Source organism: Podarcis filfolensis (assembly GCF_964270895.1).
Source record: "Podarcis filfolensis genome assembly, chromosome: 16".
Lineage (NCBI taxonomy): Eukaryota > Metazoa > Chordata > Lepidosauria > Squamata > Lacertidae > Podarcis > Podarcis filfolensis.
In genome coordinates this window covers 38,342,509-38,356,406 of record NC_139620.1, presented here as the reverse complement: position 1 = coordinate 38,356,406, position 13,898 = coordinate 38,342,509, and the positions used below count along the sequence as shown (strand labels likewise).

The 13,898-nt window shown below is 42.3% G+C and overlaps 1 protein-coding gene across 3 annotated transcripts in view; it reads left to right on the top strand.

The window, feature by feature from the left end:
• The window catches only part of HIP1R (huntingtin interacting protein 1 related), a 65,400-nt gene that overhangs the window by 14,326 nt on the left and 37,176 nt on the right, over window positions 1-13,898 (top strand). For 2 of the 3 annotated variants that reach the window (XM_083589857.1, XM_083589858.1), the window contains exons 2-5: window positions 10,464-10,527; window positions 11,259-11,401; window positions 12,624-12,680; window positions 13,299-13,379. In XM_083589857.1, the coding sequence (XP_083445983.1) occupies window positions 10,464-10,527; window positions 11,259-11,401; window positions 12,624-12,680; window positions 13,299-13,379 (345 nt within the window). Of the gene's footprint in view, window positions 1-6,507; window positions 6,597-10,463; window positions 10,528-11,258; window positions 11,402-12,623; window positions 12,681-13,298; window positions 13,380-13,898 lie in introns of those variants that run through there. The other variant, XM_083589859.1, reaches the window with a different exon arrangement.

The window sequence follows — 13,898 nt, the reverse complement described above, 5'->3', positions numbered from 1 at the left end:
AGGACGCACTGCCCTATAGGACGCACCTAGTTTTTTTGGGGGGGAAATAAAGAAAAAAAAATTATTTCCCCCCCCAGGCACGGGGCTGGCGCGGGGGAAGCCCGAGCTTCCCCCGACCCCAGCCCCCAGAAGAGCCTGCTATCCGCAAGCCTAGGGAGCCGCGCCGGTCTCCCCAGGCTTGCGGACAGCTGTGCGAAGCCCGGGCACACTGAGGCTTCCTAATGCAGGCAGCTCTGCGCAACCCTCCGGAGGCCGGCGCACCGACCCCTCTCGCTCTCCAGGCTTCAGCGAAAGCCTGTATTCGCCCCATAGGACGCACCCACATTTCCCCTTCATTTTTGGAGGGGAAAAAGTGCGTCCTATAGGGCGAAAAATACGGTAAGTTTAATTTCAAAATTTACTACAGAATAGCTGCAGATCAAACTCTTCCAGGAATATTTGTTGTCTGGACAGATAGATGTGAAGAAGGGAAGGGTCAAAGAAAATAATGCGCAAGGCAGTTTGTGTGTGTGCTTGAACAATCACGTGAACGAAAGTAGAGATGCATGTGGGGCCCAATTTTAAAGTTGATGCTGAGTGCATAAGGGGGGAAATACAGCATATTCATTCAAGATCCTTGTTCTGGGCCGATGACCTATCCTGTCAGTGGCTGAGGGCCTAGTTTTAACTGAGTCACCAGCCACATGGTGGTGGGGTTTTAAACTGATGCTGTAATTTGTCTGGAAAGATGCGCAGGGCCTCCACCACCACCCCACTAGTGGGTGTGGTGGGCTGCTCTGTTTTTCTTTTCTTTGGTGCTAAATCAAGCTTCAAACTGTTCACTCCTATAGCCTAAGGGGTCAATATAAATGCTTGCCAGATGCTGCTTATTACACAGAGAACATGATGGATCATGCATGTGTGTGTCTGCAGAGGGAGGCTGCCTTACTTCCCCTCAGCTGAGATGCCCTGACTGCAAGACCTTCCACAGAAGCATCTATATTAGTATATCTAGTCTCTGTGCTGGGAGTGTTTTTTGTGTTTTTTTTTTTAATTACCCACTCAGCGAGGAAGTTTACTGGTGTGTCTCAGCACAGCCTATACCTAAGGTGTTGCCTTCTTAATGACCCAGTTCACACATTAATGGTTTGCTGTGAACACACCTAAAGTGGACTGCGTCTTTTCTGCACTTGTGCTGGGAGGAAACAAGCCATGATGATGCCTGCTAGGAAGGGCAAATCCGTCTATTTTGGCTTCTCTCACTTCCTCATTTTTCCAATATGAAGTTCAGTTCTCCACATTTCCACATCAATTTGCCATAACAAAATAAAGAAGTATTCATCAGCATTTTAGGGTGAATTTCTCCTAAAATCACATTTTTGCAGAGCAAATTTCCCCAATATAATGCAGTTTTGTATGCCTTTTAAACAAGTATATGCATTTTTTTCACACTTCACCTCAGTAATATGCAGTTCTGTACACATTGCTTGGCTGAGGAATGGCCTTGGTGAAGTTTGAAAATACTGAAGGATGGTTGTGCTCCAGTTCTTGAATTTGTTTTGGAAAATGCAAATTGCATTGGATTGCACATTACATTGCAAACTGAATCAGATTTCTTCTCCATCCTTATCCCTGGTGTAGCGTTGTGTTCCAACCAGGGAGCGTCCTTTTATTTATAAAAGTATTTTTGTACTGCCATACCATAAAGTAGTGTGGTGTGCAACATTAAAACATAAAACACAATTAAAAACAATACAGACAATAAAGTGACTAGCTAATTTAAAAAATGAAAAATGAAATGGCTACAAAGACCTGTTGGCGTAAAAAGGTCTTTAAGAGCACCTGAAAGTCAAAAACAGGGTTTGCCTCCTGAATCTTTGCTGGAAGAATGTATATCACTACAAGAACCTTGAACCTGTTTGCTTGTTCTCAGACAAACTGCAGATGGTAAGTCAAGAACAACCCTTGACTATAGATACTGTTTTTGGGGGAGTAAAACAAACCGCAGTCCCTGATTTCAAGAGAACGCAAGGCCAGGGATTGTGGTTGGTTTTGTCCCAACACAAGCAGGGAAGAATGAAGTGGGTGCAGTTCATTTCTGCACAGTAAGCCTTAGCTTATGGCCTTCTATGAACAGGCAGAGTCAAGTGCTCTGGAGGGCAGGCAATGCAGCTGTATTTCTGGAGCCTAGATGCACAGAAAGCTGCCTTTTGCCCACTGGTCCATCAAATCAGAAACTGGGACTGCTTCTCTAAATCAGGGGCATCCCTGGAAAATAGGGACACTTGGAGGGTCTGTGCTGTGGCTCACCAACTGATGCAGTAGAGAGGCAAGGGAAATGCTGAGGATTGACCTGAGAACCCTCCCAATATATAGGTCTATAGGTTTGCAAGTGGTGGAATGGCAAGCATGCTGCTAGATCCATTAAGAGGGAGTGCTGTTCAGACCCGCCCTGTGCTGTCTGGCCATCTACTTCCCCTGGCTTGCATTACGTCACCTGCTGCCGTGTGGTTCAACAGCTGCCACTTAAGATATTCAACACTAGGCAACAAATCTAGTACATATTACTCCGAGGTGGAAAAAGATCACAGGTGTAGGCAGTTCTTATTTTTCCAAGGCTATCTATGCTTGCATTTGTGCACCCTATAACTGACTCTGTTTATTTGCAGCTTGGATCAAAATGCAGAGCACTGCCAATTGTAGGTTTGTGAAGGTATTGCGGGGTTCCTAATAGAATGACAAAATGGAAATGCATAGGATTCTTTGCTTCCTATTTTATATAGATTTTTAGTGGGCTTTAAATTTTATTTTTTAAAAACATAGCATTTGCTTCCTCCAGTGCTAAGCATGATACTTATATACAGTATTTATTTTGAACACTGATAATTGACTGTAACAAAGTGATTAACTGCTTGATTTAAAGAAAAATTCACATTGTGAAGGCCTGTCTAAACAGTGCAGTTTTCAGAAGGCGTGTGAAAGAAGGCAGGGACAGTTCCTATTGAACCTCTACTGGCAGGGAGTTCCACAGGGCAGGGTTGTCATTGCATGTGCCCTACAAATGAGCTGTTTGGTTCCTCCCCCAAAATTAACCAGGTCACTCTTCCACACACAGTATATGCTGTTAAAAGGGTTTCAAATACAGTGGTACCTCAGGTTAAGTACTTAATTCGTTCTGGAGGTCCGTTCTTAACCTGAAACTGTTCTTAACCTGAAGCACCACTTTAGCTAATGGGGCCTCCCGCTGCTGCCGCACCGCCAGAGCACGATTTCTGTTTTCATCCTGAAGCAAAGTTCTTAACCTGAAGCACTATTTCTGGGTTAGCGGAGTCTGTAACCTGAAGCGTATGTAACCTGAAGCGTATGTAACCCGAGATACCACTGTCTTTTTTGAATCCAGAACTTCTGTGTCCGGATGTTGGACATCTTGATGTCTTCAGAATCTTTATGAAGGCAGACTATGATAGTTACCCATTATGATTACTACATTTATATTCTACCTTTCTCTCAAGATATGTGCATGGTTCTCCCCACTCTCCATTTTTATCCTCATGACAGCCTTGTGAGGTAGGTTAGGCTTGAGAGACCGTGACTAGCCTAAAGTCCCCCAGTGAGTTTTATGGCTAAATTGCAACAGGGGTAAACTGACCCTGAATTTCTTGGTTCTTGTTAGTTGCTGTAGCTTGTATAGATGGTTAAAGTTTTATTGGTTTTGTTTGTTGCAGCTCGTTTTTGTGCTTTATTGTGTAAGATGCTTTGGGTCACATTTATGAGGAAAGTGACTAATGACTAATGGTCTGTGGTAGATTTGTCCTGGATTGAATTTCAGTGTTCTCTAATTTCGGTTTCTGTGGGCGGTGAATGCTAATTAACATCATCTTGGGTCATCTCCTTCAACCACTCAATTTCACTGGCTCTGGGAATGTGCTGGTATCAGTGAGTGACGTATTTACATATATTGCTGAAAAGGAGTGAAGGTCAGGTGTTCTGTCTGGGTGAACTGGGAAGTCCATGAAAGAGAACTCAACTTGATACTGAAAGTTCATTAAAAAATTAGCATTTCTACAGCACTCTCTAGCTCTTCAAAGTGCTTTGCAAACATTTACAGCTGCCCTATCCTATCAGCAGTGTTATCCCTGTTTTATTTTATTTATTTTAAAGATTTATATCCTACCCTTCCCAGAGTGCGACCATTCCCAGAGTGGCTCACCAAGTATTAAAATGAAAAAACCCAACATTATAAAAAGCTCCAAAAATAAATGGAACCAAATTTTATTTATTTCAGGTATTTCTTACATGCTCTTCACCACAAAGTCCAGGGTGGGTGATATTTTAAAAACAAACAAACCCAATTCATAATCAGTATAACAGAATATGAAAGAATATGAACATATAATTTTGAAAGAGAGGAGCAGAAGAAACTCAGCCACAGCAGAATTAATGTTTTATTTATTGGCTGATGGGCAGCGAGCTAACCCTACTGGGTTGCCTGCATGACCCAGTTCTGCATGGGGAACTTCATCATGTAGCTGATCCCTGAAGAAAGCAGATTTGCTAGCCCTGTGCCCAGTGCTGTGCTTGGAAAGACCCAACTAAGGGACTTCGATAGGTGGGCAGGATAACCTACCTTGCGATCATCTGGCAGCTTAATGATGCCAGGTGATTGACAGGTGGGTCATCTCACCCACCTGTCAGAGTTTACCTGTACGGGGTGGGGTCAGATAATAACCTGGCTTTCCATGCCAAAAAGGTTCTCCACCCATGCTTCAGAGCAACTGGAACAATATTTTTAAAATATTGTTCAGCTGCTTGAAGAGTGGGCACCATGTGAGGACCATAACACACAGGTGTGGTGCTTCAACCCAGAAGATACCAAATTGGCAGTGTGCAATCTTCAAGGGACTGGCACCCATTGCTTGCTTCTTCTAGACTTGGCTGGGTTGGGATGGTTGTTGGTAGACCAGCAGGTTTCTCTGCCAGTGTTTGAGGGCTTATCCAGACTTCCACTTGCCCTCTCAATCAGAAAACCATGGCAAAACCACTTGGACCCGTGCCTATAAGGAATGGGACAAGCAGAAAACCACTCATGGGACATGTGGAAGTGTGGATGAGCCCTTGAGTCTGGCAGAAGGTTACCATGTCCTGTTAAATTCTGTTACTGTATTGTTGTTATTATTTTTCCAAGGGGCCATTGAAGTTGACCCTGCTTAAGAGGTTGTGCCAACTGCTTTGAGTTGCACAAGGCTGACAATCTTGCTAGCCTCTTTAAAGCGTAATTTCTTAGCAGAGTGCCTTGTTAAGAATTTAATATCACATAGAAATGAGAGAGAGGGAGTTTTATGTGTGCTAGGCCCACCTTGCTAAGGTAAAACTCTGTCACAGGCAGGATGCGGTGGTGACGTTGTAGAGGAGTGGTTAGCTGAGGAAATACTTTGGATTCTGAAATCGAGTTCCTGGTAAAATGACAGCTTAATGAGAAGGTGCCAGAGATCAAAGGCGGAAGGAGCTTGCTTAAATTAACTGTCACAACTTTGCCCTAAATCTGTAGGTGGGGAGTTGCCCTTGTGGGCGTTTTTTATCATAGGCTGTGTAAATACTGTTTCGGTTTTTCATTGTGTTGGCTGAGACTAACCTATCTTCAATTTGCATAACATTTTTTTAAAAAAGTTAAAACACTCTCATTTAACATGGTCAGATTAATCTCTACCTCCTCACTCTTGCACAAATCTTTGAGGAGATTCCAGTTTATTGATTTAATATTTCTGGTATGTTGATGTTTTAATTCAGACAGCTGTAACCATTGTTTGTCTTTATTTTTATGCCAGTAGTTTGGCTTATGAATTGCTTCTTGTTTTTACAGTGTTACCTGCCTTTGATTTTCTTATGAGTTTTATTATTATTATTATTTGCATTTTTTATTATTAAGGAAGCATGATATGTTTTGAAAACAAATGGTCAACTTTTCCAAGTATTGTTCAAAGTTTTGCTATGCTTTCTACATATTTGCTACCTCAAACCTAGAGGCGCACCTTATAAAACAAATAAGCAGTCGATAAATTTCCCTAAGCAAAGTAGCTGGCCCTTTCTAGGCCCAAGATGGTGGAAGGAGGGATCCTGGCCCAGCTGAGGCACTGGCTCTGCTGTGATGTTACACCCATTGCCCCATTCTTACATTTGGTGAACACGTCTGGGTCTGCAACAGGATTACAGCAGCAATCCCTACGCCCCCCACGTGTTCATTTTGATGGTATATATTGAAAGTGGGGGACTTTTTTTTCACCTGAGGGCCACAATCCCTTCTAGAGAAGCTTCTGAGGGGCCACATGCCAGCGGTGGGTGGGGCAGAGGCAAAAGTGAGCAGAGCAGCAGGTGTGAATTTTGCATTTTGTTCAGTCAGCCAGTTTCTCCTCAGGACCCCCACGCCCCTTGTCCTCCATCCATTCAAGCAAGCAAGAGACATTCCTGTTGTTCAAGGACACATTCCAGGCAGGCAGAAACAGTCAGGGAGGGTGTGAAGCAGGGCTGGTGAGAGGCATGGCCAGAGTAGGGGGGAAGAGTCCAAGGGGCCAGATAAAGATACTTTGGGGGCCACAGTTGCTTCTGGTTCCCCATGCCTGGTATGAGCAGGATTCCCGTGAGAAGGAGTGTCATGCAGGGCTTGCGCCACACAATTGGGGAACCTACTTTTCCAGGGTTTCTGATCCTGTGGAGAGAACCCTGCAGTCATGTAAAGATGAGTGCAGAGAGGTGGGGTGCTGCCGCAACTCCCCTCTCACATTTATTGAATGTACGAAAGGGTGAATATTGGCATTCACCCTTACTGATCCATGAGGCAATAAATAATGTTGAAATATCAATCTGGCGAGGAAATAATTGTATGTAAAACTTCTAAGAATTCAAATTCCCTCTGAATGTGGAAACAGAGTGTTCCAGAAGTTTCCCCACAAACCTTGTTCTAACTCTACTTAATAGACAAGATATTAATAATGAGCGCCATGACAGAAGTTTATGTCAAGTCAAGCCAAGAATTCATTCTCCCTCGCTCTGCTTTGACAACCAGAGCAACAAATGGCAGTTTGCACTAACAATGTGTAAGAGCGTGTCTAAGATGACTCTGTCAGGAATGGATATATAATGCTTTTTCTTGCTACTGACCTGTGGAAATGTTGCAGGTTAAGAAGACAGGACAATTAGTCATATATAGCTCTCCAAAGAGACATCTTCATTCATTTATACAGTTCAGCTGCAGGGCTAGTTCTTGGAATCTAAATGAATTGGTGCGACAATGGACTTCTGTATGAAACGAGGTCAGGCCTGGAGCGATTGAAAGGGAGTCCCTCTGCCTAGTCCTGCCAGTGACGGAGAAACGTCCACAGAAGGCAATCATTTTTGGAGAGCTTTCAGATAAATGCTCATCCAAAATCTGATGGCTGAATTGCACCTTTTAAATATCTCAGGATGTGTGCCGACAGCAAATTCTGTAAATTAATCACATGCTGTGTGAAGATGGCTGCCCCGAATCTCATGCCATTCAGCTTATTTGGATGACCTCAAGTTGTAGTGTAATGAGAGAGAAGAAGAATAAATTCTCTCCACCATAGCTGTCAACTTTTCCCTTTTCTTGCAAGGAATCCTATTCGGAATAAGAGAATTTCCCTTAAGAAAAGGAAAACGTTGACAGCTATGCTCTCCACCCAAAGCATGCATAAATTCTATAAACCTCTTTCATGACCCATCGTTACTTAGCATCCTTTTTAGAAGCTAACACCTTAGTCTTTCCTGTAGTCTTACTGTTGACACTGAATTTTAAGGTTACAGTGACCCTGGGGAGGATATTCTAGTATCAGTTACTCCCGTCTTGTTCTTGGTTCATGAATGTTTTAAGATGGCTGCTGCAGCTGCTTTGACTTTTTGCAGCAATATTGTGAGAGTCCTGTCCTTAAGGTAGAAAACAGGATTTTGCATATATATATATATATATTTTAAGAGCTTAATAGGAAAAATATCCTGATGCAGGAATAATGTTTTGGACGTGGTCCATAGAAATCTGGGTTTCAATCCTCACCCAGCCAGGTATCTTGCTGGGAGATGTTGGGACAGTCACCTTCTCTTGGTCTAAACTCAAGCCGTGATAGAGCCGTATGACTCTCTCAGGGCAGGGAGTTCCTTAGGCAGAGGGTGCCAGCCCAGAAAAGGCTTCCTGGCTCATTGTCACCCTGTTAATACCTGAAGGGATAGAAAGAAAGGGTATCTGTGGTTGATCTCAATTCATCTCAGTGTTTTCATAAATAAATAAAATGTCACTTGCAGTGGTGCTTAGAATGGAGTGAGACATTTTGTGTGTCTGTGTGAGAGAATGGGGAGGGGGCAGCAGTCCCACATGTCAGATGAACATAATCTCAAAATCCTCTGCTTTCATTTAACCAAAGTTTCTAGCATTTGTAGAACCAGAGATGTGAAGCAAAATGTTCTCATTTTGCTGTGAGAACATAGCTTGCTCTACCTTTCAGTGTTTTATCCCCACCCCACTCCCAGAGGCAGGGGGATTTTGAAGATGCTTTAATGACAGGTTAGGTAAAAATCTGCCCTGATGAACATGGCTAGGGTGGTAATTCTGTCTCGGTGGGGGATGCACCCCATGAGACCAGCTTGAAAGATTATTTATGGCACACAGACCTTTGTTAGAAATGTTTCCTGAATTGCGGCCACAACTCTTGTCACCAAGTGTGTGGTTTTGAGACTAGTAGAGCCTTTTAAAAAAAGAGATGTTCTGGTGTTGCTCAGCAATAGAATACAGAAGAAGCCCTGCTGGATCAGACCTAAAGGCTCATCTAGAGTCCAGCATCCCATTCTCTACTGTGGCCAAGCAGGACATGAGCTCAGGATCCCTTGCCTGCCTTTCCCCCCCAAAAGGCCTTAGGCTGGGGGTGGTACTCGGCCATCTTGAATAGTACCCAGGAGTAGATGCCAGCTTTCATTCTTGCAAATGCAAATGTTTTCATATAGACTGCAACCCGTTGAGAGTCAATGCATCTCCTTGATTCTGTGTCCATGTATACTTTGAGCATTACAGTTTTCTCTACAAGCATGAGGCCTAGAAAGCTATTTTTTTAAAAAATAGAGGGAAGAGTTACATTTATTCTGCTCTGAGGTATTTTCCCTGGATGTAATTTATGTCCTATGTTAACCTTTGCAGTGCGAAGAATTATTTTTGTTTGTCGTGTATCCTGCCCTTTTCCCCAGGGAGATATAACCAATGTATGTGGGAATATCTCATTTTATTTTTCTTGCAGCAACCCTGTGGGATTAATTTAGGAGAGTGAGTGGCTCTAACGTCACTTAAATCGAGATTTGTGATGGAGCTAAGATTTGAATTTGGGTCCAAGCCCAACATGCTAACCATTATGACAGAATGGCAAATATGCTTGGGTGTATTTTTTCTTCTAATTCAGAAATGGGAATATTTTGAGCACAGGACTATTGAATTCATGCTTAACTATTCTGAATGGTGCTGCCTCCCCCTGCCCCAAGTCTTATCAAAAAGCTCCATCTGTTCTTGTATTTCCTTGGGTTAAATTCACAAACATACCTGCTGCCTGATTTTCCAGTTCAGCCAGGATAAGTATTTCGATTCAAAATGCACACTTCAAAACATTGACATGAGAAACTAAGATTCAGTGTGAGAGTGAAGAGCAGAAAATAGTGTGTATGGGTGTTCTCTTTCATCAGCGGGCTACAGTTGAAAGGCAATTTGTCATCCAAGAGCTGGAGCAGGACCTTTTTGTCTCCAAACCTTGCTCAGGGGCTCACAGAAGTTCAATAAGTGGCTGCCTAGTGCTGGAAACAGGATGTTGGGGAGTGTGATGTGATCATCAAGCTCAGTGGGCTTCACACTCTCTTTTGGGGAACTCTGGGGTTCCTCAGAACATTCTTGGGCATACCTCAGATAGATGATCAGCAGATAAGCCTCACTGGAAGATTGGTCATCCCTACCCGTCTAGTTGTGACAGTATCGCCATAAAATTCATTTCTGATGTTGTTGGACTACCTCTTCCATCATCCTTGCATATTGGCTATCCTGGCTGGAGCTGACAGGGGTTGGAGTCAAGAAACACCTTACGTTTCCCACCCCCGATTTATTGGGGTGGCTTACTGACAATGTTGATATATTCAGTGCTTTTTGTGGTAAAAAATGAGCTCCCGGTACTTATATATTGATAAGAGGCTTGTGTACTGGCATAAAATGGCTGCCATGCGCAGCTGATGAAAGGTGGCAGGACTCTGTACCAGTGAGTACTGTCACCAAAAAGCCATTTATACATTTTATTTTAAATGTAGGAATCCTGTGGCATTGTGCACTTAGTCATAGTGTTATCGTCATTGTTACTAGTTGATAATTAGATTCCATATAACTTATCATTGTATTTGCTAGAAATGTAAACATCAGTGCTATTCTTAATACTGGCTTTCTCTCCCCTTCCCAGGCTATGAGCATCAGCAAAGCAATCAACACTCTGGAAGCACCAGTCAAAGAGAAACATGCCCGCAGTATCCTTTTTTCCTACCATGTCACTTGTTCGCTTGGCTTTCTTAAGTTAAATTTGTTATTAGTGCTATTTAATAATAACACTAATTTAATAAAGTATTAAATTTTGTAAAGTACACTTAAGTACAAATTTATTAAAGTACACATTTAATAAAGTACACATTCAGTAACGAATATACTATCTGGTGGTTTACAGAGTAACTTCCAAAAATGACAGACCAGTGTCTCATTTCCTCCTCTTCCTCTGTAATATATAATGCCTCATGTTCTGGGTGCCATTTGCTGTGAGTTTTTTCCACTTACATATCAGAAGATGAGGTAAACCAAAGAGTGTATCACAAGAGGAAAACTCAGCAATGCTAAAAATCAAATCCTTTATCCTTTTTACTCCATAAAAACTGTTGAAAACAAACACATTTCTATCAAATTTTGGTGAATACAGAATACAGGATTACTTATGATGTTCTTTATTTAGAAGACAATCCTTCATTGATTTGGTGATGTTCAGAGCAGTGACTCAAAAGCTGTGGTAGAAATTAAGATAAATATTACTTATTTATTACATTTATACCCCACCTTTTCTTCAACGCTTAAATGTTTCTAAGTGCTTCTGGGCTGTTTTTCCATTGTTGGTGATGGGAAAGTCTCTTAGGAGGGTGGCCATGTTTCATTGTCCTTCCTCCCTGCCCCCTTAAACACCTTGAATTTCAAACTGCCCTTGACTCCCATGAAGGAATTATTCTGGGGACTCATCATGAGAAAGGAGCATTTACTTTTTGGTCATACGCAATTGGTCTCCCTTTGCCCAGCAGCGCCATCCTCAGCTGGAAGTTTTGCCACGTTCTCCACAAAGTCCTCCGCGATGGGCATCCAAATGTAAGTTTGCTGGCCTCCTTCCATTCAACCAGTGTGAAAAAGACCTTTGACGGAAGAGAAGAGGCAATATACTTTAAACTGTACACGTAGCTGACATTTGAGGTGGGGCAGTGTGTACACTGTGATTGAGGAAACAACAGAAACCATGTCCAGAAATTATTCACCCCAATAGCTTGATGGTGTGACAAGAAAAGCTGGATTTTGCAACCTCTGTCAATTATTATGACCTGTCACTGCCCTTAAGCTTGTTAAGTGTATATGTTAGTTAAGTGTATATGTTGAGATCAGCCCTCCAGATGTCCAAACAGGATTCCACATGAGGTGGGTGCTTTTAGGAAACATGTTCAGATTCAGCCAGACCAATGCATAATACAGTGGGTGTTTATCCTTCAGGCTCAAAGTATAAGTCCATAAAGGCTCACAAAATCCTCTTTTGTTGTTCTGCTGTTAGTCCCTGTACTATGGGAATATAATTTAAAAGTACATGCATCTGCAAATATCAAGAATATTGCCAGCACTAAATTGATACAGACAACAACTTCATATGCTGAAGACTAGATCATTGGAGAAGTCCATATCATGTGCCTCAATTAGACCTTTTCTGCATTATACCTCCAACATCTATCTGTATGAGGTGTTGCCTTCTTACAAAGGCATTGTAGAGTTCAGTATACATGAAACATTAATTTTTGCTGGGTCAATCTCAGTTTCAAACCTAAATAAACATTCTTTGTGGTTCCTAAAGCAGTTTCCCATCCTCTGGGTTGTATGATATTGTCTAATTCCTATTACACTTCTTTCTAACCTTATCGATTGCCTATTGGTATTAGGCAGGTCCCTTTGCTGTAGTGTTTCCAATGCCTGCTAAAACCTTTTTGCTTTTGTTTAGCCTACTCAGACATGTAATTTCATCATGTACATTCATTTTCAAAATCTGTTTATTTTTACCTATATTTTGATAATGTTGTTAAATCTACTGTTTTTTAAAACTGTTTTGCTATTTTTTAATGAATATTCTATTTCATGTAAACTGCTTAGATTTTTTTATTAAGTGTTCCATAAATCTTGTAAAAAATAAAAATTAATTAATTAAGCCTGGTTGACCTTTTGTGGAAGGACAGGGAGGGATCAGTATAATATCCTTTGGAAAACAGGTCCTGAATTTCTGATGTGGCCAATTTGCTTGTGCTCCTAAGTTTTCTTCACACTCTGTCTTCTCTAGGTTCTTCAAGATTGTCAGCGATATCGAAGTAACATCCGAGAAACTGGAGACCTATGGGTGAGTTCCAGAAATGTGCTTCCAGCTGGATGCTCCAACTTTGAATTTTATACTGGATTGAGAACACTTTCTTCAAATGTTGTCCTGGATATAGAACAAAGATCCCTGGTCAGCAACTATGCCTGGTCTGCCCTGTTGGGGGTTATTTTGAACTGGAAGTGTGGAATTGGCGGGGGGGGGGCAGCGGCACAAGGCTACCTTCCATCTTTCTCTGAAGACCAGGTGCTGCTGATCTATAGTCTTATCGTGGCTTTTAAAGTTTCCAAGGGGAGTGGGGTAAATGTCATTTCCCAAGAGACAGATTTTGTTTTGAGGCTATCAATTGCTGATCTAAGCCAGTGGAGTTAGAGAGCCAATGTGGTGTATTGCTTAGATTGCTAGATTAGAACTTGGAAGACCAGGGTTCAAAGTTGTCACACAGCAACAAAGCTCACTGGGTCACCTTTGGCCAGCCACCATCTTTCAGCTTCACTTCAAGGTTGTTGTTGGGTGGGGAGAACTGTATACAGCAACCCTGAGCTCCTTGGAGAAAAGGTGGGATATAAATGTAAAAATAAACAAATAAACCTGACTCCCCCCCCCATCCCTTTTAATGAAACGTTTATTTTTCCTTGTTAGGGCCACCTACATGATCGATACGGCCAGCTCGTAAACATTTATACCAAACTTTTGCTCACGAAAATTTCCTTCCATCTAAAGGTAACTTCTGTTTATGCAGCTCCTGCACACCTTTATCTTCTCAGCGGTTTTTTCTGTAGGGTTGCTACTCTCCAGTTTGTGGGAAGGGGCTCATCTAGTTTCAACCCCAAGAGCTGCATCCCAGCAGGGGCATTATGGGAGTTCCCTCCCACTGCCTGTTTCTCCCTCCTGTCAAGCAGGAAAGATTACTGTAGCTGTCTGCAGTGGACCTCCACAAGGAAATTAGTCTGACTTACGAGGGTTGAAAGGCATGCCGACCTGCCTTAAACTGTGGTTGTCTCCCAGCTGGGATTCTGCTTAGGGTCCCTCCAGACTGGTGTTTCATTGTGGATGTACTCGGCAAACATGTTATTGACAGAATAATAGTGCATTAGTAGTAGATTTATTTTGCTTTGTTAGTAGTTCTGTGATGCTTCCCCAGTGCTACCACATTATTGCTGTTCAGAGAGGCTGTAAGCACAACTTTTGCAGGAAATTACAGGATATGTACTTCTTTAGAGATGAAGCATCTTTTCTTCA